Source organism: Hippocampus bargibanti, linkage group LG01 (assembly GCF_051943395.1).
Source record: "Hippocampus bargibanti isolate YZ-2025 linkage group LG01, ASM5194339v1, whole genome shotgun sequence".
NCBI classification, from domain to species: domain Eukaryota; kingdom Metazoa; phylum Chordata; class Actinopteri; order Syngnathiformes; family Syngnathidae; genus Hippocampus; species Hippocampus bargibanti.
This window is the reverse complement of record NC_142734.1, coordinates 9759071-9786183: the sequence shown is the minus strand read 5'-3', so window position 1 is coordinate 9786183 and position 27113 is coordinate 9759071. Positions and strand designations below refer to the sequence as shown.

General features: G+C 41.0%; 2 protein-coding genes across 8 annotated transcripts in view; both read left to right on the top strand.

The window, feature by feature from the left end:
- LOC148903014 (MYND-type zinc finger-containing chromatin reader ZMYND8-like) overlaps positions 1-8531 on the top strand; it is a 29117-nt gene extending 20586 nt beyond the window's left edge. For all 3 annotated transcript variants that reach the window (XM_088994855.1, XM_088994845.1, XM_088994843.1), the window contains 16 exons: positions 687-800; positions 912-1004; positions 1090-1177; positions 1255-1310; positions 1407-1484; positions 1575-1690; positions 1781-2256; positions 2348-2476; positions 2566-2721; positions 3341-3832; positions 4811-5221; positions 5300-5427; positions 6336-6416; positions 6490-6568; positions 7082-7321; positions 7476-8531. In XM_088994855.1, the coding sequence (XP_088850981.1) occupies positions 687-800; positions 912-1004; positions 1090-1177; positions 1255-1310; positions 1407-1484; positions 1575-1690; positions 1781-2256; positions 2348-2476; positions 2566-2721; positions 3341-3832; positions 4811-5221; positions 5300-5427; positions 6336-6416; positions 6490-6568; positions 7082-7321; positions 7476-7678 (2940 nt within the window). In that variant the 3' untranslated portion in view covers positions 7679-8531. The remainder of the gene's footprint in view (positions 1-686; positions 801-911; positions 1005-1089; positions 1178-1254; positions 1311-1406; positions 1485-1574; positions 1691-1780; positions 2257-2347; positions 2477-2565; positions 2722-3340; positions 3833-4810; positions 5222-5299; positions 5428-6335; positions 6417-6489; positions 6569-7081; positions 7322-7475) is intronic.
- Positions 8532-8710: 179 nt separating this feature from the next.
- Positions 8711-27113, top strand: part of LOC148903013 (uncharacterized) — a 37565-nt gene continuing 19162 nt past the window's right edge. Inside the window, exons 1-6 of one of the 5 annotated variants that reach the window (XM_088994814.1) lie at positions 8711-8809; positions 18039-18096; positions 18194-19274; positions 19374-19599; positions 19826-20104; positions 20192-20372. In XM_088994814.1, coding sequence (XP_088850940.1) covers positions 18054-18096; positions 18194-19274; positions 19374-19599; positions 19826-20104; positions 20192-20372 — 1810 coding nt within the window. In that variant the 5' untranslated portion in view covers positions 8711-8809; positions 18039-18053. Of the gene's footprint in view, positions 8866-15447; positions 17236-18038; positions 18097-18193; positions 19275-19373; positions 19600-19825; positions 20105-20191; positions 26650-27113 lie in introns of those variants that run through there. The other 4 variants (XM_088994826.1, XM_088994804.1, XM_088994833.1 and 1 more) reach the window with 4 other exon arrangements.

Sequence of the window (27113 nt, the reverse complement as noted above, 5' to 3'; positions counted from 1 at the left end):
ATAATGAACAGAAATCAACACTGGTAGATTTTACAACTCACTATTTATTCAATTACCAAACTCTAAATATACAGTAAAGTCTCGTTATATCGATATTCTCGGGAGTCGGAAAAAATATCGATGTAACCGGACTATCGATATATCCGATCCTGCGGCATGTAAATTTTCTCCTTGCGTTCATAGAAATAGTATCGTAATAAGCAGTACTATCGATATAACCGATATCGATATAACGAGACTTTACTGTAATTTTAAAGAACAACCACATGATTGATTAGTAACAAAGTAAATACTGTAGTAATATATTAAGACCATAAAAATAAATAAAAACGATAAATCAAGAAATCCTGCTGTGTGTGTATGCCTTGACCTATAAGGGGCAGTGTGGAGTATACATGAAGATGAGAAAATGTAATTGGTGCTAGTCAATGGATGTGAGGCTCTCCTCTATGGTGTCATAGAGGCTTTAGTAAATTGTTCCCAATGTGTGGCACATAGGCTTGCAACTGTCTTTTTATATTGTGAAACATACACAGCAGTTTTTTAATATTCATCGCATTTTGAGAATTCGTTGTTTTGTACAGGTACTCAAAAAATACAATTTTTATAGATTTTCAATCAACTATTGATGAGGCCAGTCGTTGTTTCTTACTTTGTCATTCATAAAATGCTTCTTGTTGTTGCAGAAGATAACAGTTGCTGAATGCATTGAAACGCAGAGCAAAGCAATGACCATGTTGAATATCGACCAACTCTCGTACTTGCTCAAATTTGCACTCCAAAAGATTAAGCAACCTGGGGTAAGTCATTAATCAGAATCTTTTCTCAACTTCAGGAATTATAAGGCTGAAATAACACCTCCAAACTCTTGCCGATGTATTCGTTTTCCCTTATGTCCTCATACTGAGCAGACAGAGCCCTTCCAGAAGCCTGTCTCCTTGGAACAGCATCCAGACTATGCTGAGTACATTTTTCACCCCATGGACTTGTCGACTTTAGAGAAGGTAATTTTTTGATAGAATTTTCAGAGACGTTACCAGCTTTCATAGAATATTGAAACATCCCTACGCCTCTCCTGTCTCAAAACAGAACATCAAGAAGAAAATGTATGGCTGTACTGAAGCCTTTCTGGCTGATATGAAGTGGATCTTACACAACTGTATCATTTATAATGGAGGTATACCGCTGCTATGTCCATGCAGACTTGTTTGTAAAGGAAGAATGGAAAAATCCCACCGTTCTTATTTATTCCAGGAAATCACAAATTAACAGCAACTGCAAAAGTTATTGTCAAGATATGTGAGCACGAAGTAAATATGCTTTATTTCTATTTGAATAATCATTTGTACCTTTGCCAATCATGAAAAAATGTCATGCTTGTCTTTCTTCGCGTTTTGCTTTTTTAGATGAATGAGATCGAAGTATGCCCTGAGTGCTACTTGTCTTCATGCCAAAAAAGGGAGAACTGGTTCTGTGAGCCATGTGTACGTTATTGGCTAGATTTAAGAAATGTGCAGTAGTTTTAATCTTGAATTTATGTGTTATAAATATTATTTTTTTTTTTACACCAACAGAGTCAGCCTCATACACTGGTCTGGGCTAAACTCAAAGGATTTCCATTCTGGCCAGCAAAAGCTCTTCGTGAAAAAGATGGGCAGGTAGATGCACGGTTCTTTGGACAGCATGATAGGTGAGCTAAACTCCAGTGATTCGTATATTCGGCACAGCAAAACCATATCAAGGTGCATCCTCATTTATTTTCGCCGACTTTTCTGCGCAGGGCTTGGGTCCCCATCAATAACTGCTACCTCATGTCCAAAGAGATCCCTTTCTCTGTCAAGAAGACAAAGAGCATTTTCAACAGTGCCATGCAAGAAATGGAAGTTTATGTAGAAAATATTCGTAAGAAAATTGGAGTTTTTAACTATGCGCCATTTCGAACCCCTTACACACCAAACAACCAGCTTCAAATGTTGCTGGATCCTTCCAACCCTAGTGCTGGTACTGTAAAAACAGAGAAACCGGATAAACTCCGCTTTAATTTTGATTTAACTGCATCTCCAAAGATGGTTCTGAGTAAGAGTTCCACACCCAGTGGTATGAATCGGAGAGTCTCCATGACGGACATGCCTCGGTCCCCGATGAGTACAAACTCTTCGGTTCACACGGGCTCTGATGGAGAGCAGGATATGGAAAAGCCCAGTAGAAATTCTGCCTTCCACTACAGCACCGGAGAAGAATCCATGGACTGCACGGGTAATTCCTCTTCTCTGGTTCCACATGACCTTTTTTTAATCAAATACACAGAAAAGTGAAATTGTTGACATACATTTTGTTGCAATTTCAGCATCTCCTCTCTCAGGAAAGGTTGGTCCAGCAGGCAGCTTGACGGGCAGTCCAAAGCCACTCAACCCGAGTTTGGTGTCCAAGCAAGAGAGGCCCGCATCCACGGGTGGCATCCTCAATCTCAACCTCGGTTAGCTCCGCAAAATTGTCTCATGATAACGAAGTCCGAAATGTCCTTTGTCCACCCCATTATAGATTTCATTTCCATTTTCTATTCAGATCGAGTGAAAGCTGAGATGGATCTGAGAGAATTGAGCGAGAGTGTGCAGCAGCAGCAGCAACAACAGCAACAATTGGGGTCAGCTACCCTCCCTACGCCAAAGAGACCCATCAGGAGTCTCGACAAGACTATTGAAAGCTGCAAGGCTCAGCTTGGTAATTACAAATCCATGATTATGAGATGCTCTACATTTTTTTAAATCAGTTTATTCAAAGGAACATGTACTAACATAGGGCAATATCTGCAAATATCTGATTTCACGTTGGTGTTTTGGGTCAAAATTACATACAATATTTTGTGCCTCATTAAAATGGTCTGTATAGAAAAGCTGCACAAGTTCTCATAAAAACATTGTCATTGCGATTCTGGTCTTTGTGATATGCATACCACAAATATGTGCAATGCATTTTACATGGAATTGTGTGCTTTGATTTTGACCAATCAAATGTAACAATGAATGCACATTTTCATGTTGTTGTTTTACATTTACGGTCTAGAAGTGTTTTCATTTTTTTTTTTCATGTAACGATGACTATGAGCTACATTAGTGTAAGTTAATATGTAGTTGCAGCGTATTGCTAGCAAATTTGGGTTATGTTGCAACCAATGCCCCCATTGGCATTGCCACCAACCCTGCGATCTCTTGATCACTAAATGGACCACCGTGATTTCTTTGTTTTGGGCGGCGGGGGGGGGGGGGGGGGGGGGGGGGTGTCTATAATTACCAACTATGCAACCATTTTTGTTTACTTGATCCTTTTCCTCGGTTTGCAGGGATAGATGCCATTTCTGAAGATGTATACAAAGGTGTGGATCATAGTGACACTGAAGACTCTGATAAATCGGACTCGAGTGATAGCGAATATGCCACTGATGAGGAACACAAGCCAAAGAGCTCTGGACAGGATGAAAAGGTCAGAGTGGATCGAAAGCGGCCCAAAGCAAATGCAGAAGCAGAGAATAAGGATTCAGTTGAAGGCATGGTCGAAAAATCCACCCCTGCAACTCAAATCAAAGAGAAGCAAGGTAGCGATGGTCAAGAAGAGGCAGTTCAAGAAAAGCCCAGAATGACCCAGTCTCAAACCCTCACTGACAAGCCAAAGGCCTCAGAGGAAGGGAGAACACCTCATTCTGCATTAGCGCCAGAGCAAGACTCAGATTCTGAAAGAGAGCTGGTGATTGACCTCGGAGATGAACACGGAGCCCGTGACTCTAAGAGGTCAAGGAAAGACACCTCCAAAGAGACCAATGCTGCCAAATTGGAGGGTAAGACGGTTGCCATTGGAAAGGAAGTTATTATTAGATTTCACTCCTTCACTGTCACGAAATGCTGTACGATTACGGTGAACTTAAAACAGCAACTTACTCTTTGGTAGAATATCAAATACATTAAAATGTTTTTCCACAGCATGGAAGTTAACAAAAACAACAATATATGACTGTAATTTAACAAATCCAAAACTATGGATTGCTGTACATATATTTGTAAATGAGCAGATACATGAATAGCCATTGTAAGCGTTTGTAGTGTGTGTCAGAAAAGCGACATAAAGCTGAATCTGATGCATTGTCATTAAATGTCAGCTTTAACTCATTCCTAAATTTTCAAGAATTGAAAATATGACGTGGAATGCCATTCCCAAATTTGTTCGGGTTTTGGTTTTTCTTGCAGGGGTGCCGATAAAGCGCAGGTCAGACCTCTGGCAATGTTTTTTCTCTTCCGCGAGGGGGCATCATTTGCCTTTTGTACAGCCGCCCCAATTCAAGCTCAGATAACTCCACAACCATATTACTTGGGAATTAACTGTTTTTTTCCTGATGAAAGAAGAAAGTCAAAAGTTTCTTCCGATACATTGAATGTTTATGTAGTCCTAATACGCAATATTCTCTGAGTCCTGGAATTTGAGTAAAAATGACAAAAACCCTGGCACTGGAGTGGACACATTTTTGCACGCCTCGCAGTGAATGAATTAATATCCAAACTGGCGTGGACTGTCAAAGTACCATAATACAGTTATCCTACTGTCATTTACTGTAATAAAAATGCAGTAGTATACAGTAAAATAAATTACCACACCACTCAATGGGAATACATAAATTGTCATTCTAAATACAATATTATATAAATGCAGTACGTCCATCATTAAATGAACTAAAATAGTGGTGCCCTCGCTGCCAATAATTTGCTGCTGTTTTACAAATGAGTACTTTCCAGTGTATCTCTCAATATTTCCTTTTTCTCAGGTAAAGTAACCAATTCCACTACAGCTGTTGCACCAGCCGCTTCCACATTGAAAAATGTCTCGCAGCCTTCTTCAACTGCACCCAACCCTGCCCCCACTGCAGCAACTAGTCAGCCTAGTGCTGCCTCGACTCCCAGCTGCAGTTCAAGTACTCCCCCCACGTCTGTTGCGTCAACATCACCAGCAGTGAAGAAACAGCGCCCCCTGCTGCCCAAAGACACAGTGCAGGCTGTGCAACGAGCAGTTGTTTGGAATCCCACCAAAGTGCAGACTTCCTCACAGAAGGCTCACGTGCAGAAGCAGCAACAGGCGGAACAGTCGACGGCACAGTCACAAGGGCAAGTGCAGACACAGAGTCAAACTCAGCAGAATTCTTCAAGTACCCGCTACCAGACTAGACAAGCAGCCAAAGGTGTCTATAATAAAAGATGCATCTGACTCTTTTTGGGAACACATTTAACACATTTATCTTACCTTTCATCCCCTCTAGTTCAGTTGAAAGATTCTCCTCAGGGTGCTTCAGCATCAAGTAGCACATCCTCCTACTTGTCAGGAGATTTGTCAATCCCGACTGCTTCTGCCGATGCAGCTGCAGATATAGCCAGATACACAAACAAAGTAAGTCTTTAATGCAGACTAAATGCAGTTGTCTACTTCAAAAATGTATTGATGCCTGTAATTGGTCTATATCAGGGGTCGGGAACCTTTTTGACGAAGAGAGCCATAAAAGTAAAATATTTAGAAACGTTTTTCAGTGAGAGCCACAACACGTGAGCGCACACACACACACACACACACACACACACACACACACACACACACACACACACACACACACACACACACACACACACACACACACACACACACACACACACAGACAGACACACGTGCGGCCACTTTTCATTTCAACAAAATGTCAGAATGTCTTATTTAAAATAACTTTGTGATAGTACTCACCGTTAACATGAATGGTTTTCCGTTCCTCGTGATTGGTAAAAATCCAGCCAAACAATCGTAAAGTCAACTTGCCGGGTCCATACGCGAAGTTATTGGTAGCTAGCCTGCACACGGCTCATTGGCTTCCACACTTGCTATATTGATGCTAACATTAACACGGGGCTTGCTAAAATGTCACTGACATTCGACTGTTTCATCGATGGTATTGTTTCATTGCAAATTAGAATCAGAACCTTTTCTCTCCACAGAGGCGAATCCTCCGGTGCATTCAAGCTGACGTGTACTTTGTTTTACTCGTTGGGCTCATTTAAAGGGGCGTTTACCTGTTTCAACTGACGGCCAGTATCGTCCAATCAAAATTGCACTTTCCGCCTACTGCAGCCCCAACAGAAAATGAACAGAAAAAAGCGAGAATATGTATTCAGATTTATCGGCGAGCCATATGCAATCGTCAAAAGAGCCATATGTGGCTTGCGAGCCATAGGTTCCGGACCCCTGGTCTATATTGTGTCATTTATTTTGACATATTTGCTTCACAATTTTAAAATCTGACAATACCTTTCCAGATTATGGACTCAATCAAAGGGACAATGACTGAAATCTACAATGACCTTTCGAAAAACACTTCAGGAAATACAATCGCAGAGGTGATTGTTTCTTTGATTGCCCTTGACCACAAATTACAAGAGTTTGTTATCAACTCGTTTAGTTGTTCCATAGATTCGGCGGCTGAGAATCGAGATTGAGAAACTTCAGTGGTTGCATCAACAAGAGTTGTCTGAAATGAAGCACAACCTGGGTATGTCTCGTTTCTATTTAGCTATTGCATATAAATAACATCGTTAAACATATTTTAAAGCAGATTCTTTACTTACAGACAGTGTAGGGGTTCAAATACCTGACATGTTTCGGCGTCTACTTCCGCCTTCGTCAGAGTGTCCTACTCTCTGACGAAGGCGGAAGTAGACGCCAAAACATGTCAGGTATTTGAACACCTACACTGTCTATGAGTAAAGAATCTGCTTTAAATTAGATATCAAGTAGACAGGATGAACTTGGTACAACAAACATCGTTAAACATATTTTGACATTATATTTTCCATAATCAGACATTTCTGATTAAAATTTGCTGTTGACCAATGTGAGTTGTACATTTTGCAATAGTTATACTTCTCAAAATATGAAAGTATACAACATAGAATTACATTGATGGGAATTTTGCCACATTACAAAGCTCCCTTAATTCTGAAAGATTGAAAATTTATTCAGAGAGTACAAATCATGTCTTCTTTTTAATGCAACCCTCACATAGAACTGACAATGGCAGAGATGAGGCAGAGTCTGGAGCAGGAGAGAGAGAGGTTAGTCGCAGAGGTGAAAAAGCAGATGGATTTAGAAAAGCAGCAGGCTGTGGATGAGACAAAAAAAAAACAGTGGTGCGCCAACTGCAGAAAGGAAGCCATCTTCTACTGTTGTTGGAATACCAGTTACTGCGATTACCCATGCCAGCAAGCTCACTGGCCAGAACACATGAAGTCTTGCACGCAGTCAGGTAATAAGACCGTCACACCATTGCCATTCCTCTAAAGTGATTATCTTTCAGCTAAATAAAGCTCATCATCTTCAAATATTGTCTGACTCAAAACACAAAACATTTACAGTGTGGATCATTCTGTTGATACGTTGTGTTGTTTTTGATCCACCAGCATCAGCTTCGCAACAAGAACCAGAGGTTGAGGCCAATCCAGACACTTTGGGCAAATCAATAGGCAATTCCCCAGTTCCACAAACTCTGAATGCCCCAACAGAAGCAGCCGTACCCTCCTCCTCCTCAACCATATCTGACAAAAGCAGCTCCCCCACATATACTGACAAAAGCAAGGACAGTGTTGGGCTTACTGTGACATAACTGTTACTCCACATCGTGGCATGTATTCCAATGCTGCTGTGGACCATGATGTGTCAAATTTGGAGCTTTTGTGCCTGCTCTGTGACCCTTCACTTTCAGTTTCCATTCCCAATGCATGGCAAACATTTTTGTTAGTATCAATGTTCTTGCGGCTTCATCTTGTGAATTTATTTGGTAAAAACAAATCAAATGTGATTCTCTGTTTTCATACTGCCGTTTTATTATCACTATGTTGCCACTCATTTTTTTGTCTGAACAAGGTTGTAACTAACTGCAGTATCTTTGTTACACTAAAAAGGTTCATTGCTGCTCTCAAATGCTTAAAGGCTGTATTTTATTTTTAAATCACCACACCATGTGAGATGTTAAAACAGCCTTGGATAATTGATTCTCAATTATCATGGCGGCATCAGTGTTTTTTTCGTGTTTTGCATCATTGCATTTACTTTCCATGTCAGTGGTTATGTTTTCACCCCACATTGTATAGGTCTAAAAACTGTGTGATTTATGAAAAAGATCTAAGACATTTAAGTGTAAAAAGTTTTTGTAAGAAGATACATGAACAATATTTATTATGTTTTATAATATGTTTGATGCAATCACATTTTTATGTGTCTAAAATTTATTTGACCGAAAATTACTCATGAATGTCATTACTGGGTGAAGTCTGTTAAACCGTTTTTCCAAAGTTAATGTAAATTCCGGTCAGACTGTTTGAAATTGTGTATACTTGAATCGTTTTGGCTGGTAATGATTACATGAGCATGTCTAATTTGAGTTGGTGTCTCGTTATTGTTTACATATTGTAAATACAGTAAAATGAGTCGTGCACAAAATAAAAATGTTATTGATATTTTGCCTGGTGGTTTGTTTGCTTGGTGTTAAAATAAATGTTATATCATCCATTTGCTGATTTGCAGCTTGATTGTAAAGCCAAAAGCGACAGCTGTGGTTCCACACGTGACCGCAATGCACTGGCATAATAAACGGAAAACGAATGACGTTGCGAGAACTCGTAGCGTCGTATCGCGATGTCTCGAAAGTAGACCACGACAGAAAATGGATCGTTGTGCTAACAAGCTAACAGGACAATTCCAGTGTTAGTTGGATAGTAATCCACTTTTGTCGGAGGTATGCGTTCAGATTTCCTCGTGGCGCCCACGCAAAACAACACACAGCCGTTTAAGGTTAGATTTGTCTCAGTACATTAATAGACCATCGGAGTTAGACAAGCTCCCAGCAGTTAGCCCAACTAGCTGTTCTATAATGTCGACTGCTATACTCGTCTGTTCAACTGCTGTTTTTTTGTGATATAGTTTGTGTGTTTGTGGTCGAAAACGCGCCCGTTCATTTTAAATGTCGAGACTTTGATGAACAAAATTACATTATAATGCCTTGTATTTATCATTTGGTTAATCGAATGTCCTGACGTTTCAGATTACAATGATTAGAGTTAATGATTTGCCAAACGTATGCCAGTTCGTTGTCGTCATGCTTTCAAAATCAAAAATACCTATCAGCCCACTTGCCAATCAGATGAACACCAAATACAGAGCACACCAAAGTTTTATTTTATACCGTACAAGTAAAATGTGGGTCTCCAATGTACAGAAACTGCTGGGTCCCATTTATGTATTTTTCAGAATTGGCAGTATGACATTCGTCGACCGTTTTGTTGACACTCTTTGCACTATTTTATCTGGCTAATATGTTGAATTTTAACATTTCAAATTGGGTCTCATTAGATTGTGCTTTGTATAGAACGGTTTTAGTTATTTTGTGGTGTCATCTCCATTTTATTTTTATGGTACTATACATACATTATTTTTTTCCAGAATTTCAAATTGTCTTGAGAATGTGAATATTTTCAGAATGGAGTAAACCCGAATAACCATCCGGCACTTTTGAAGATTCAAAATTGCGTTTTGGACAAATGATGAAAACATGTACAGTACATAATAATGGAGGATTTGACACCCACATATAATTAATGCTAGCAAACCATCAAGTGTGATCAACAAACTATGTATCAATATATACACAACATACATTTCCCCGCCTTGTTTGTGACATATCGAAACACCAAGCTTATACTTCTCCAAACAAATCAACGTTATGGACTATCAGACATGGTAAAAGGAGGACATAGAGAGAAAGTAAAGATGGTGGAAGTACAAAATAGCACAAAATGCCATATGTGATCAGCTCTTTTCATGCATATCGAGTCTACCTCTGTCGCGTTCCCATGTCATATTTTATATTGATGCCGCCCTGCAAACAAGCATTTACTCCGGAGTAAAATTTTAAACCACCTCCCAGGCGGGGTTAATTTTAATGTGTTCTCGGAAGCCATAACCTTGTACGCATGAACATAGTTTATAAAAGTTGTGATGTTAGAATTAGAAGCAACTTAAATTATGAGCCATTATGGTGGGTCAGCTCACAAGGAAAAAGGGTTTTTCAACTACAAAAATGTTAACCAACTCTGATACCCTTTGGATTTGATCTTTTGAGGAATGTTGAAGTTGTGTTTAAAACTATGTCACCTGTTCTACATCACCATGAGTGGGTTCATGTTGAAAATTGCGCCTGCAGTAGTTCAGACACTCAAAATGCGTCATGATATCTGTGGCTTGTGATCATTTTTTGAGTCATTCAGCCGCGGATACTCGCATACCTACATACATGCCACAGAAGTTGCTGAAAGGCTGTGGAGGTTGCAAGTCGCAAGATCGAACGAAAAGGGCCTAACTTCCCCACCACACAAAGCACACACTAGCCTTCCCATTCACGTGCATACCCGCTCTCATCAGTGATTGATAAGGAAACTGGACTGAGCTGTGTCCTGGATACAAGCGGCCGAAATGAGCTTTCTCCATAGGGTGTCCGGGCACTCCCTTCGAGATACAGTGAGAAGCTCGGTCAAATTTCTCCACTGCGAGACTAAGCAAGGTAAATCCAATCCAATCTGGGAGGGGCTCAGAATCGAGCCACTTCTCCACATAGAAAGCAGCCAGATGAGGTGCCTCAGGCATCTGATGTAGGATTCCTCCTGGACGCCTCCCTGGTGAGGTGTTCCGGGCATGCCCCACACTGCAGAGACTATGTCTCCCAGCTGGCCTGGCAACGTCTCGGGATCCGCCAGGACGAGCTGGAAGAAGTGGCTGGGGAGAGGGAAGTCTAGACTTCCCTCCTGAGGCTGCTGCCCCCGCGACCCGACGCCGGATAAGCGGCAGAAGATGGATGGATGGATGGACTGGGCTGAGCTCATATTTGAAGAGAGAAAAGAGCCCCATTTTTCAGGCCTCCCAACACCAATAGTCAAATAATCACTGGAGGTCATGAATAACTTTTCTACTGACCATAATTCCCTTTTCCGGAACTTTATAGTCACTTCCTTGTTCAAGATGGGTGCACAAAATGCCTAATTTGCACTCATATAATCTTTGACCATAGCTCGGCAGGTATGAATTGTTAATTGCATCACTATGTACCTACCTGAAAGCATTTGTAACACACACAACAGTTATGTTGATGATCAGCTACAGGTAGGTCCATGATGCCATTCAGCTGGAGTTTCACAACTGACTGATCAATCATCCTGCCGTTCTATCCATATAGGCAAAATCACACATTTGAAGGGTGGAAGGTCAAGCAAAGTGTACATTTTTTTTGAACTGGAATCCTTCTGTTAGAATATTCAACCCCCCTCCACCATAAATAAGACCACAGAACAAGCAGTGTTTTGGGTGTTCAATGCCAGAATCTTGAGATGGGATGACTTGATTTCTCAATTGACTTTGTCAGGAGTCTGACTTGCGCTAAGGGGGGACTCTGCAAAAAAAAAACAAACACAAGGACTCACCCATTTGAAGCACTCCTGCAGCTTCGGGGAAAAAATAAGTTTCAACAGACACATTCATTGTTACAGTATCACACCCTGAAAAACTTTTTTTTTTCTTTGGCAACAAGGTATTTGGTCCATGTGAGCCTGCAATGAGTAAAGGTTTTCTGCGTTAACACTTGCTCATGGTCACTCCGTGTCTGTGACCGGTCACCAGAATGAAGTTCGCAGGCCAAAATTCAGGAACAAACATGAAGATATTCTCGCTTTTTAAAAATATACAGGTAACATCCGATTTATGAACGGCGCGAGTTACGGCCATCCGTACTTACGATCACGACAGCCAGACTTTTTTTTTTTTCCTCCGGCAACAGAGACAGAAGTCCGTGCAGGAGGATTTTATTAAGCACACACAAAGCACTGGTCCCAAAAAGAGGACCAGGGGTATAATCAAAAATAAAGAATACCAAAAACGACGAGTGGGGGGAGCAGTGGGAAACCCGACAATGGCGAGAAGCAACTTGCACACGGTGGTGCAGAAACAGAACAATCCCAAAAGGATTACGGGATGGGGGCGGGGGGCTCGGACCGAGCACCGAAGACAAAGTCCATAGTAATACAAAGTACAAATACAAGTTGACAGCGTCCCGTTTTTGTACCCGCTGTCCTGAAGAAGGAAGTGTGGAAGCGGGGAGGTGTGGCCCCGCCCCCAGCTGTCAATCTGAACGTGACAATATCATTTATTTGCCGGAGCAGCATTGCACAAAATGACGATACAAAATAACTGTTTCATAACAAATGCGTACGACAATTTTCTCCAGCATGACAGCACAGCAATCGGGGAGAGCGAGGGGTGTCCACAGAGGCCGAGCGGAGATGCCAGCGTGTCGTCATTTGTTATGATCACGTGATCCTCGCGTCAGCCATTTTGAATGCTTTTCGATTTACGACCGTTTGACTTACGACCGTTTTGTCGGAACGGATCCTGGTCGTAACTCGGATGTTACCTGTATTTATTTTTCCTTTTAAATTAATCAATAATCATTGATCTTTTTTATTATGATGAGTTGTCTTTTCACTTATGTGTAATATTTAGGATGAAACAATGAAACAGCGGAACAACAAATAAATTCAGGCCGCCACTGAAAACGTCTTAACGTAGCATATTAGTGCATGACAAATGTTTGACACCTCAAAAGTCACGGTTTCAATTTTCTGATTTGTTGTGGTTTGGTGTACCCATTCTATTCATGGGGGGTTGGATTGGATTGGATATGCCTTTATTAGTCTCACAGTGGAGAAATTTACATTTCACAGCAGCAAAGTGATGAAAGGAATGAAAGTAGAAAAACGAAATACATGAGCTGCTGGAAAGGCAGCCACTCTCGCGGCGCCGTCTTGAAGTCAAAAGAACAAAAGAACATGGGACATAGGGACTGGGCCAGCCCGCAAGTCGAGACAAATTGCGTAGGATTGACAGCAAATATTTAATTCATTACAAGAGTACAGTTAAAAAAACTGGAACGCTGAATTGTCCTGAGGTGTGCATGTGAGCCTGAATGGTTTTTCAACTCTCTGTGCCTTGCAATTTTTCCCGCCTTCTGTCTCAAGACAGCTGGGATAGGCTTGAGCACTCCTCTCAACCTTGGCGAGGATAAGCAAATCAGAAAAGCAGCGTGATGATAAAAAAAAAGAAGAGTAAATTGGCCATTTCAAACGCCAAATTTGAATTCTCGAATTTGAGTGAGAATTGGATTGGAATTACCTTTATTAGTTTCACAGTGGAGAAATTTACATTTCACAGCATCAAAGTTATGAATGAAAGAAGAAAGGAAAGAAATAAGTAGGAAAACACAATACAGGGGCTGCTGGAAAGGCAGCCACTTTCACGGCGCCATCTTGAAGTCAATAGAACAAAAATAAATAAATAATATGACACCACAAAGACAGAGAGTCATCCATTCCTAAGCACTTGCTGTACCCTCTTTGTGACATGAATCCATTCTAGATGAAAAAGAAGATCAAAGCGTCATTTTCACCAGTGGATCAGGCACATCATGGTGGAATGTGCAGGTCTAGTACAAGCTAAATGTTGAAAGCAAACACAAAGCTGTAGCATCCATTGACGAAAAGAGATTGTCCCACGTCTCTCCCACGTAAATCTGCTTCAATTGCAAGCCGCGACAGTTCCACATACCAATCGGCGCTCTGCGCTGATGCTCCTTCTTCTCACGGGCTCGTCAAGGCATGCATCCATCCAGCCGCAGACGGTCCAACAGCAGTGCTGAAAAACAGTGCTGGCATATTCGTGCTGCCGAAAAGGCACCACCGCTCAGCACAGTCTCCTTGATGAATGTCATGGCCAAAAATTGTGTAAAATAATCTGTATCCGTTCCACATGACGCACAACCACACAAAGTGACAAAATGGGTCATAGCATATTTCCCCAATCGAGAAACAATAAATACAAACATACAAACAAACATAAACACTTATGTTTGACCTAATGTAACATCACGGAATAAATCAGGCCGGGCAGAGAGTAAATGTCTTATTGATAACAAAAACGCCTACTGACCGTGACAATAGCGCTAACCGGTTTTGCATACGGTGTCATTTCTCCCTTCTCCCGCACCCCAATGTCTTAATGTCTTGTGCTCTTCATAGCTTGTCTAGTTCATAGGAAACCACAGATTGTTTTTGCGTGATGGTTGTGAAAGCGTACTACATTCATCTGAGAATTACAATCAACTGTTAGGCAGTGAGTCAGTCAACACAGCTCAGCAGGCCAGTGGAGCAATACCTTTGTTTGTAAGCTATTGGCCTCTCAGGCCTGTTCCAAGAATGAAAATACCCATGTTAGTTCGTAGCTGGTGCAGTGCAAGCACGTTTTTAAAATTATTCAAAATGAATTCTTTTTTTCGTCATTGATATTTGTACAATGAGGAATTTTAGAGGTGAAATCAATTTATTGTAAACTAAAAAGGACAAGCTTTTAAAGTCGCCATCTTTGCCACTTCATATGGCGAACACACTTCTTTCCCAATGTTTCAGCTTCACAGTGCACGGGTCATGCGTTTGATTCCAGGCTCCAGCCTTCTGTGTGGAATTTGTCGGTTCTACCCAGCTTCCGTGTGTATTCTCTGGCGACTCCAGTTTTCTCCTAAAACATGCATATCAGGTTGATTGCACGCTCTAAATAGGTGTGATTGTTTGTCTATGGGTGGCCGGCCTTTGGTTGGCAACGGTGTCCCCCACCTGTTGTCCAACGATGGTGATAATAGGATCCAGCACGACCCTCGTGAGGTTAAGCAGTTCAGATAATGGATAGATATTTTTTCACTTTATCCACTTGAATACCTTCATCCAAATGTATTAAATTGAAAAACACACCCATTATGAATTGTACACGGAAAACTGAATGGTCAACAGAAGGAAACCCCGTCGCACGGTGGTTGCTTTCATGGTGGACATCATCAACTGATGAACTGTTCGCTTTGGAAGATACAAAATACCTGTAGCAGAATTGCCTTGCGTTCAAGAATGCACCAAAAAAGTGCTTATGATCACTTCCAACTACTTTGTCGTATTTGTCGTATAAGTCAAACCTTTGAAATTATATATATATATATATATATATATATATATATATATATATATATATATATATATATATATATATATATATGTGTCGACACAAATATATTTTCTGCGCTTATAAATTCAATTATATTCACGTTTTTCACCACACAAGTAAATGTGTCAGTTTCGTCCTCTCTCCACGAATGAAATGCTGTGCTGCAGCTGAGTTTGGTGGGTTGCACGCCACACACACAAGACCCAGTGTCCGTGTCGATTGAGCATGCACAGATGACAAATAAATGGTCCCTGATAAGTATTGATATTTGGGTTAGGGATGGGAGTAACCCTGACTCCGGTTTAGAAAAACCAGAATATGAACAACTTTGTTTATTTAGTGGGTGTTTTCATCACCTTGCCCAACCGGAATATTGCTAATATCCATCTTTATAAAAGTGGTGTTGACTACATCTAAACATAGCATTGTTTTCTGCACATTACCGTTAGAAAGTGTGCCAAAATAGCCATAAACCAATCCGCCCGATGCTCTGAAGTTGGAAACACTTTCTGACGTCATGATGACACCATCTAGAAAAAAAAACTTTTAATTCGGGTTAACAAGCAGTTGCGGCTGACGTTTTCCACCTACACAGCAATGCGCAGCAATGGTCTGTTCCGTCGTCCTTGCTCCTCATTACATGCACAATGAATGGTAATGCTGACATCTGCGACTTGCTAAATTGAGTGTGTAAAGGGTATTCAGAGCCGTATGAAACCAGCCAAAAAGCCACATGTTGGCTTCCGAGCCACATACTGGCTAGGCCTGTAAATAATGTTTTGGTTATCTGGTCCCTGAGACGAATAATATGAGTTTTCTGTTTCTCTTCGGCTTTCACTGGGGTGGGGATTGGAAGTGTCTTGAAGAAAGGTGGTGAAGCACTTACTTTGGGAACACTTCAAAGTTTCTGGTGGCGCGCTATTTTACGATTGTCTTCCCGGACATTTTGAATATTAGGCATAGTTACTCCTCTGCAAGTACTCACAGGGTGTGTATCGTTAGGGTATCCGAATCAGAATCATCTTTATTGCCAAGTATGCAGAACACAGAAGGAATTTGTCTCCGGTAGAACACGCTGCACTAGTATCATAAAAAAATGGAGGCACTATACAGTTCTATTTGGGTTACTTCAGTTAGAGTGTTCTTGCTACAGTGACTCCTAATTCCTCGCTAAGGGGTCAACTGTTGAAACATCATTGATTAAACAAAGCACTGTGAGACTAATAAAGGCAAATCCAATCCAATCCAATATTTTCAAGTCTGCTAAAAGTGTACCACTCTCTTTGGAATGCCCCCCCCTACTTTCAGACAATCCCCTTGATTCCTATGTTTAAAACTTGTCTGGAAAGTATTTACTCTCTGACTTTGGACTCAGCATGAGTCTTAATTTTTATTTTTACTGTTTTGTGCTTCCTTCCCTCTTTGTTAATCATGTATTGTTTTATTGAAATACATTTTGTTCAATGTGCATCACTTTCTATACAGCATTGGTTTTCAATTGCTCCATAAATACAGTTGAGTTTAGAAGTTTCTCCATATGGCAAAAATTACTGGCGAAGGGTATCAGGCTGATAAAATACTATTGAAGAGATTTCAAAACATTTTTTGTAAGGAGCATACACGTCTAACAGTATTGGCACTGTTTTAATATTCATCCATCCATCCATCCATCCATCCATCCATCCATCCATCCATCCATCCATCCATCCATCCATCCATCCATCCATCCATCCATTTGCCTATCCGCTTAATCCTCGCGAGGGTCGCGGAGGATGCTGGAGCCTATCCCAGCCATCATCGGGCAGTAGGTTGGGTATACCCTGAATTGGTTGCCAATCGCAGGGCACAGAGAGACAAACGACTTGCACTCACACTCACACCAAGGGACAATTCAAGTGTTCAATCAGCCTGCCATGCATGTTTTTGGAACGTGGGAGGAAACCGGAGGCACCGGAGGAAACCCACGCAGGCACCGGCAAAACATGCAAATTCCACACATGGAGGGTGGAGCGGGGATTGAACCCATGGCCTCTGCATGTGAGGTCAACGCAATAACCACTGGACCCATTTTAATATGTAGGTATTTTTTATCATGGTGGTGTTTTGTTTTATATTTAAATTACATGTTGAAGCATTTTTCTTCAAGTTGTATTTATTTTTTCAAAAAGGCTTTGAATTTGTTTTTGGTATTATTTTGAGATATTAATACAGGAATTTTTTGTGAATTGCAACATAAAACAGCTCAGTCTTGTGTAATTAAATAAACTACGATTCCCAAACGTTTCTTCTGTACAACCGTAAGAGCATGCGAAAATAAATACAATACAAATAAAAATAAATGCCTAAATCATGATGTATGAAATTAGTTGAAAACAGCGAATTTTCTTGGTAATTATAGTTTTAGTTCTTATCAATGCCCTTTTAGTTTTTATTTAATTGTTGAATTTGGCTTTAGTTTTTTCGTTTCGTCTCTGACCTATAGTAACTGATTCCGATGTTGATAGTATTGATTTCAGTGACTCCCTAATTAAAATGTGTCCAAAAAAAGTCACATTCCTGTCTATTCTGCTACTCATCGTGCTAATTAAGCCATTTGATCATCAAATGCAAATTATTATAGGGCAGATGGGGCATCCTTATCTCATATTTCTTTAATATAACTTTGGTGTGCTCATTGTTATATTCATAAAGGGGCTCAATGAGCTGCCTACCAGAATATATCAAAGAAACCCCAGTTACGTAACATGGTGGACTCCCCCCCCCCCCAACACTAATATGAAAATCTGTAACTATTGGAAAAAACAATTCACAGTAATTTACTGGTTTCTTGCATCATTTCATTTCACTTAATAATAAGTAATCTACCTTATTTTGGACAGCCTTAATTATTTCCAATGGATGTCAGTGGAAAACCCAAGGAGTATAATGCAGCTTCAGGTAAAACATCTTACACTGCATTCTGCTGACCAGCCTATCAAAATGATTATGAGATAATTAATCTGTATTTTTGGGTATTGTGGTTTCTTTTTTGTAGAGAAGCAGCAGAGCCAGTCAGACACTTCAGATCATAAACCGGGATTGTCCCAATTTAGAAAGTCTTGGGGTTTCAGACGATCAACTTTAGCCCGCCGTGAGTTCATGGAAGAAGTTGGAGAGTTAACCCAGAGCCCTCCACCTCTACGGAAAGTCAGAGGCCGTCGTCCAACACGGTCTACGCTGGACTTGAAAGACAACATTGTTGCCCAATCTGCTCAAAAATCTCGTACTGCCGTAGAAGATCTTGCGTGGTCCTCCTCATCCTCACCTGTACCTGATGAGACAAAACCAGCTTTGGCCTCTGGCGGGGGGTCTCTTGACCCGAGCATGTGGCAGGATGTTGGGTCTGCTTTTCACACAGCTTTCAGTCTCCTTGGTGGGGATGACGATTTATCTATGGAAATGTCTCAAGCTTTGCCAGACCCTGATATTTTGGGAGTTGGCACTGCTACAGATGTGCCGCCTGCCCAGACTGCAGATGGCACAGTGATGTCTGAACTCAAGGGATCTGCAGACAATGTTGGAACTTTGCAGCCTGTTGTCTCCGATGAAGTGGCACAAGAGGATGTTGATAGTGTAATTTTAATCTCAAGTCAAGAAGAGGATAGCGATGACGTGCCTTTGATAAAAATCAAGGAGCATTTGGAGCATAAAGTCATACAGGGAGGCAGCACCAAGGGAAGCGGAAAAGGAAATCCCAGAGGAAGACCGAAAGGGCGAGGAAAGGGTAAAGGTAGAGGATGGGGCAGAGGGCGGTCAAAGCCATCAGAGGTTATGTCAGTCATGGCAAATGACGAAGATGATGATGATGATGTGATTCTTATTCATCCATCTGAGACGGTCTCCATTACAACTCCGAGTCCGCCCCAACAAACACGCTTAGATGTTATTATCGTTGGCACAGATGTAGATCAGAATAGTGACACAACTCTTGATCAGTACAATGATGCATCAGATGAGGAGGGGAAGCAAGGACACAGTGTCATTAAAAATGTGACACAACGTTCAATCTTATCGGACTGCAAGGATTATGACCCACATGCTCTGTACTGCATCTGTCGGCAAAAACACAACAAAAGGTAACTTGAGAGTAATAAACATCTCTCCCGGCAGAGTTGCTGCCCCCGCTCAAAATGATGACTTTAACTTCTTGATTCCTTCATTTGGTCCTCCCCTAGGTTCATGATCGCCTGTAACGGTTGCCAGGAGTATTTCCATGGCGACTGCGTTGGTATCAGTGAGTCAGAATGCTCTCAAGAGTACATATGTTCACTTTGCACCACAAAGCAACTGAGCCAGGGCCAGCCCAAGTGTTACTCCCAGCCAGAAATTTCTCCTGAGAGCCTGTCACTCAGTCCTTCTGGTGAAGAACCAGAAGGGAAAGAGGAGTGGGACTCTAAGAAGGTTCACATTTAATTTGCATTCTGGTTCTCACTGTGTATCATTTATCCAGACGTCTGTCTCTTTCCTTTGATAAAATTTTGCACTTTTCCAGTTCTGATAAACACCATGGCTGAATGTGTTGTCTTGAAAGCCATTGAATTTGTGACTGATCCAAGTGACATGAATGTTGTAATTATTTGAAATTGTCCAATTGTGGTGTGTTCATAAGATGCCCATCTGGTTTCAGAAGACTGTAGACTTGGAGGTGAATCACATAACAGAGGTTTCTGCAATAATGCCTGTAGCTGGAACAAAACCTGAAAGGGCGATGGAGACAGGTTGTTCTCGTCCGCTGTGTATTGGCCCAGGATGCTCCAAACCAACCTTGCAGGAATCTGTTTATTGTGGCACTGTTTGCATTGTGCAGCATGCTGCTCTCACTATGAAGTCTCTCTCTGACACAAAGGTGTCCAATCCTAGAGGTCAAGTGCAGAAAAAAACCACAGCTGCAATGCCTACTGCAAAGGTAAATCATTCAAGTCATTTCAAACCGTGATCTACAGAAATGGTGTCAACGTAAATGCTTGATGAGTGAAAATATATTTCCCCTCAGGGTCAAAGCTCTAGTAGGATGTCTGCGAGGTTAGCAGCAAAAGCTGAAGAATGTTCCAAAGAAGACAAGCTGATGGAAACTGATGGAACACAGACAGAGGCTCCATCTTCCCTAGCCTGTGACCCCACTCTCACAGGAGTTCAGGCTCCTCACCAACCATCACCTAAGTTTTTCACAGCGTGTATGTACCATTCGCTACTCACCCTCTTCCAATTCATACATAGTCACTTTCCCCCTTAGCCACTAGGTTTCCTTCATCTTTGCACAAGTCACACAATCATGCGCAGTGATAACAGTCATACATGTCACTAATACATGACAGGGGTCAGGAGTTGGTAAGTATGTTACAGTTCAAATGTTCTGATTAACCTGTTTTGTACTCAAACAAAATCTGAATTGGGGGAGGAGTGGTGCCCCTACATTTCTGAAGACATTCATTTTAGATGTTTGCTATCCCAGGCCGTTCACATTCCATTCATATAAAAACACAAGAAAACAAAAAAAAAACATTGAAATACGTCACACCCTTGAGCAATGCATTGTAACAGACAACCATCTTTCCTCTTTTGCTCCTCTGAGTTTGTAGTTGTCGGATTCTATAAATCACTGAAAACCTCTAGCTCCTTGGGGCAACAAAATGACATTTATCCAGAGTTCCAGACATTTAGTCATCGCCACACCGCGATGGTGGAATATTATGTGCCCTTGACATTTAAAACAACAGCTCTCCTCCTGCAAAAAAAGGCAATGCAAACAATAAATTGATGAATAGATAAAACGCAAGGTGGCAAATAGAATGCAATACAACGATGTAAAATCAGGAATGTAGATTACATTTTGGAACTGGTTGCACTGGTGCGCCCAACCTTTTATTTTTGTACATTTATTTATGTATTTTTTTATTTGTGGACCAGTAGAAGCATAGGTGCTCCAAAAATTTCCACATCACATTCAACGCTGCAGTTTTATAGTTGCACTCCTTTTTAAAACAAAATGACCTGACTGTCTTTATAAGGAACATTGGGAAACTATTTGCTTACAATCTGGTCACCATAAAGTTATTTATTTTAATCATAATTCCACAAAATTCGGCACTTACAAAAGTGCCGGTGCTTCAAGTGCTCTGCATCAGTCTTGCCTATGACATTTGAAAATAATGTGCCCCACTATAACTTTTAAGTAGTTAGCAATCATTCCTGTCTTCTGTACATAGTGCCACTCTTTGTGCATTGGTCTCTCGCCATGGCCTGTCACATTTTTTAGAGTACATTCTCCCCAAAACTACCACTGACTCCATTTCCGACTTCTAGAATAAATAGTGCCCGACCCATGCTGTGATATATAAAACATAACCCCACCCTCTACTGTAGCGCTTTACACTGTGATGTGCCTTACATACGGAAAGCTTCTAAAGCATGTTATTCATTGAAGGTGCACCTTTTAGTCCGGTGTGCCTTAAATATGGAAAATGTTTGATAGTGCATAATTCACTAGGGGTGTGTCTTATACACCGGTAAATATGGTATGTTGAATCAAAATTACTCTGGCAAGTACTAAAAAAGTGAAAAGAGTGAATGCAATGGAGTCAGTTTAACTACCTGACTCTGTGAATGAGATGAGATAAAACTTTATCTCAATCAGAATCAGAAAGCCTTTAATAATCCCACAATTGGGGAAATTTGCAGTCCACAGCAGCAATTGGAAAGGGGGGGAAAACTGTTCATAGTGCAAGGGAGTGGGGGGAAGAAAAATACATTCTCACATTGCAGAAATGGAGTAAACATGCACATTTTAACCATGAGGTTTTATTTTTGTGCTGATGAGGAACACAGTCGGAGTAGTTGTACAGACATGTTATAGTTGTTGTGGGACATCATTGGAAACATTTTTATCAGAGACGTCCATTGCGTCCACCATGATCAACCAGTCGATCTCCCAGCGACTATGGGTCGATCCCATGGGATGAATTCACTCACTGGCAGTTTTATAGCGACTGATATAGCTGTCTATCAATTGCAATAAAAAAGTTTAAATAAAACATAGACACCCACCTATCACCCATTAGTGCAGCAACTCATACGCCTGCTTGGAAGTGTACGCACGTCTTACTGGCAACAGCCCAATTACCGCATGTAAAGAACTTAAAGGACAACCGACGTCTGCGGACAAGTTGTGTCCATAATTTGTAAAATGGCTTCAAATGACTTCTACTGAGCGTATTTTAATAGGATTCCACCGCATATAGCTATATTTTACGTTTTAAGAGTCGCTCTGAATATTCAGGAAGTCTTGTTTTTGAGTTGGTGACGAGTCCGTACGTGACGTCACGAAAGGACCGCCCCCTGACCGTAAAAAAGACGCATTGTAGCTTCCTTCCATCACGTCAATGTATTTGGCTGTACATGTTTGGTCTGAGAAACGTGTTGCACCCAAAAGCCGCCAGAAGAGGGAGTCCATGCTCCATATAAGGAATTTATCAGCCTGTGGAAGCGGAAGTGGCCACTGGAGGTTGCCATTTTGTGCCTCTTTTCTGGCGATCCATTGTTGCCCCAATGTTGCCTCAAAATGGCATGGAATAAATTCTTTAATCGATTGCAAACATGTATGCTTTCCTCTTTAGAACTATTTGAATCATAGTCATAACTGGATGTGTAACAAGAAAGCATATTCTCTGAATCTGAAGCCATTGTTTGGATTCTCCAGCAATGCAAGACGTCTTGGCGTGACGTCACGAACTGGGGGCGGGACTTTCTGAAAATGCCCAATTCGCAGATCAACTTTTTGCAGATTTTGGACACTTTAAGACATTTTTATTGGTGTTTTGCATTTGAATAAAAATATCATACTGCTCGTTTTGGGTATTTTAGATGCTATAAAACGTTTTTCTGATGTCAGTTAAAAAACAAAAGTGACGTCGGTTGCCCTTTAAATATCTATTTAAAAAATACATTATTGGTTGTGTCCCCTTCAGAAATAATAGAACAGCAAATTGTTTCCTGTTGTACAGCGGAGACGTTTGGATTTCAAATGAACACCAAACAAAAGTCAGTCATTGTATTTAAATCAGAACAGAAAACCTTTTATAAAAGTGATCAAAGACATTTTAGCAACCTTATTAAATGCACTTTAAAGTGAATTATATTTCATGGTGGGTGCCCAAAGCCATACTTGGATTGGATTAGATTCTCCTTTATTCGTCTCACAGTGGAGTAATTTACATTTCACAGCAGCAAAGTTATGAAAGGAAGAGCAATACATGCATTAACTACATCAATCATGTGCCTCACTGACTTCGCCAAACTGTTACATTCTTCATCTGAAGTCCTTTTCTACTCCTTTACTGCAGTCTCTTTATTTTTGTTTTGTTTCTGGGAGCTTCTCCGATGAGTCTATTCTTATTGAGGCAAAATGCATGCTTTATCTCACTTTCTGGTAATTCACCTGCCAATACTTAGACCTACCATGTTTTCTCCACAATGAAATTCTATATTGTGTTGACAGTGTGTTCTTGGTCGTGATCTTGTTGCATGATTAGTTTGGATGTATTATTGTGTAAATTGTCAGAAAAAAACACATTTTCGTAGGCATCAGAATGTATTCTGCTGCAATCACGACCCGAAGAGAGAACACCCCAGAGACAAACAAGAACATAAAGAAACTTCAATAATGGCATGGAAAAGCATTTCAAATGAAAACTGAAAACGTCTAGTGAAGTCAGAGTTATTGGAAGTGTTGAACTTTTGATCTGAAGCCCAAAATGTCTTCAGAGTACTGTACAACAGAAACAAAGAAATTGAACTTACCATTTCAAGATTTTTGGAAGAGCTCATAATTCTCTTTGAGTTGGTCGTTTTAAAAATAAATGAGCTCACATGCTGGTAGAGTGTGGGCACCCCTGATTTATTTTTATGTTCTCGGAGAGCAAAACGTTTCCCATCTCAAGATTCACTGCAATGCGCCACTGGACAACTGATTACAGTGGAACATATTTTCACAATCAAGTGGGTCAGATAAAAGATATTGATTAATTAAATACTTAATTAAATTAATTAAATTAAATGTGTTTTACAAACAGTCCCTGGCACCATGCGCAACACTCACTTGTACTTTTGCTCACAGAGTGCTCACATTGTTCAGTCCATGCATTTCACATACAGGTGCGTCTCAGTATTGTTCCTAATCATGTGACAAAGCTGTGCGGCTAAGAGCGTGCTGTGGCTGGGGAAGCAGCCGCTCCACTGCCTGCCAGTGTGACAGCATTGGGTTAGTTGTCCGACCACATCTCAACAAGGCAAATTTGTCGTACCTGGGAGGGCAGCTCCTTGTTGGGCGTCTGTGCCAGCTGTCCACAAAGACATCTTTGTTCTGGGCCTGGAATGGATGAATTCTGCGTGTATGCACTTCAATCGGAATACTTGCTCCCAAACATGCCAAAAGTCACTTCAGTTTGTGAGCTGTGATGCTTGCATATTTCATCCCGTGAGAGTTATTGTGGTTTACGATACACACTGTACAGTCACGTTGTACACTATACAGCCATCATGAGATAAAAGCAATTCCTACATGTTTTGTAGTCTGCACAATCTTGATGTGGCTTCTCATATCCCAAACAAACTTACTTTCACAACCAAAAGAACACACATCGATTTTTGGGGGTCTTAAGGCTCCTGAGAGTAAAGCTGCCGTAGACGTGATGATTAACAGCATTAGATTTTGGTGACTTTGCTTCAGTGGAAACAATGTGCAAACGTAAAACATCTGAGTCATTGGATTGGTTGATTGGCCATTACTCTTCCATCTGTCCACCTTCACAAACATTTTCCTAACACGGAACATTTTTTTGTGGGTCAGTTTACCATTGCTTAGGAAACATGCCTCCACCAACCTCCAGCAACTCATCGAAGTGTCACACCAGTGACTGCCCATGCAAATGCACTGAACAGCGTTTTGACAGCAAGCCATTCGTTTCGTGAAATATGTCACATATGAACAAATTTATCACCCATTTAAGCTCATGAAATCTCATGAAAAACAAACAGCACCCATCCGTCCATCTATTTTCTAGACGGCTTAATCCTCATTAGGGTCGCGGGGGTGCTGGAGCCTATTACAGCCGTCTTCGGGCACTAGGTGGGGGACACCCTGAATTGATCGCAGGGCAGACTGAGACTAACAACCGTCCGCACTCACACTCACACCGACGGACAATTTGGAGTGTTCAATCAGCCTGCCACACAGGAATCTGGGAGGAACCCGGAGGACCCGGAGAAAACCCATGCGGGCCCGGTGAGAAGATGCAAAATCCACACAGGGAGGCCGGACCGGGTCTTGAACCCACGACCTCCGCACTGCTAACCACTCGACCCACTGGGCCGCCCCAAGCTGCACACATTCCTTTCAAAGATGCAATTAATGGTGAACCAGACAACACAACAACTTTCAAACAATGTTCACTGGATTGGTCCAGGTCAGAGTATGTCATCTTAAAGCAAGGACCTGTCACTTGTCACTAAATCTTTTTGTACAATACACATAAAAAGAGTCATGGTGTTCTGGAACATTCAAAATGAAAACAATACATCACAAAACAAAAATATATAGTAAACAGTGTAATCTGTCTTCAGTCTCATCTTTGAAGATCACACCACTGCTCCCTTTTGATGAAACTTCTGTTGGGTTTCATAACTGAGCTCTTCTTTGGCAGAGGAGGGCTCCTCTGTGTTGCTGCAGGTCGTGGATTCAAACAAAGTTCCACTGGTGTAAAGGTCAAAACATGCTCAGAATGGTTGGCATCTGTGACCAACGTCACCACTTCACGCGCTGACTCGTTGCACTTTATCATGACTTTTAAGGGAAATTCAATACGGGACTAAACAGAGCTGTTCTTCAGACGTGGTTATGAAGTTACTGTTATTTTCCTTTTTTACATGGCCTACACACTTCTACTCCTTCCCATATTAATAAAAACGTGATTGTTGGGTTAACTAAGAACTCTATAAGTTCCCATGGCAGGAATGTGATTATTATGTGCCTCAATGATAGGCCAGGCAAGGGTGGACCCATCGCACATGCACGCATACACAGCACATAGCTACCTTTGTAAATACTGTAGTTTCCTGCATTGAAGGCACATCCAAAAGACTTAATTTTCTGAAAAAGATGCCCCTCCGCCTCATATGCAGGTGCGCCTTATATGTAATATTGAGCCACAACAGGTCTCACAACTACTGTCAGCAGCTACCGACTCCATTTTCCCCCCATAGTCCTGCGTAACCCCAGCTTCTACTGTAGCTCTGTGCCTTATATTTGGGAAACTTTTATATATTATATTTGGAAAACATTTTTGATTCATAGAAGGTGCGCCTTCGTCTGTTGCGCCTTATATATGGAAAAAGTTTGAAAATGCACCATTCATTGGGGTTGTGCTTTATACTCTGGAAAATACTGGTACCTACGTACACATACAAACTCACACATACATATAGACAAACATACATCGACTTACTTCGACACAAATTGAATGAAAATTACACAATGTCTTTTTTTGTGGCTCAACAAAATGATTTAAAAAGCAACGTCATTAAACTAGCCAACTTGTGCAAGTACAGGTAAATATTTTGAGCCATTGGCAACTGTTTTTTTTTAGTACATTGAGACCTTGGCTTACGAACTTAATTGGTTCCCAGACAGAGTGTGTAAGGCGAAAAGTGTGTATCCCAATTTTTTTCCCATAGGAAACCATTAATATGAGAATAATCTGTTCCCAGGTTTCTATAAAATATAATTTTCAACCAAATAAGCCTTAAAACTACTATACACAACATACCTTATTCTATGTATAATAAATGTGCTATTGTATTGTAATGAAAGAAATACACTGCACTGTATAATAAAGTCCCTTTATTTACATTTGTGATGGTCA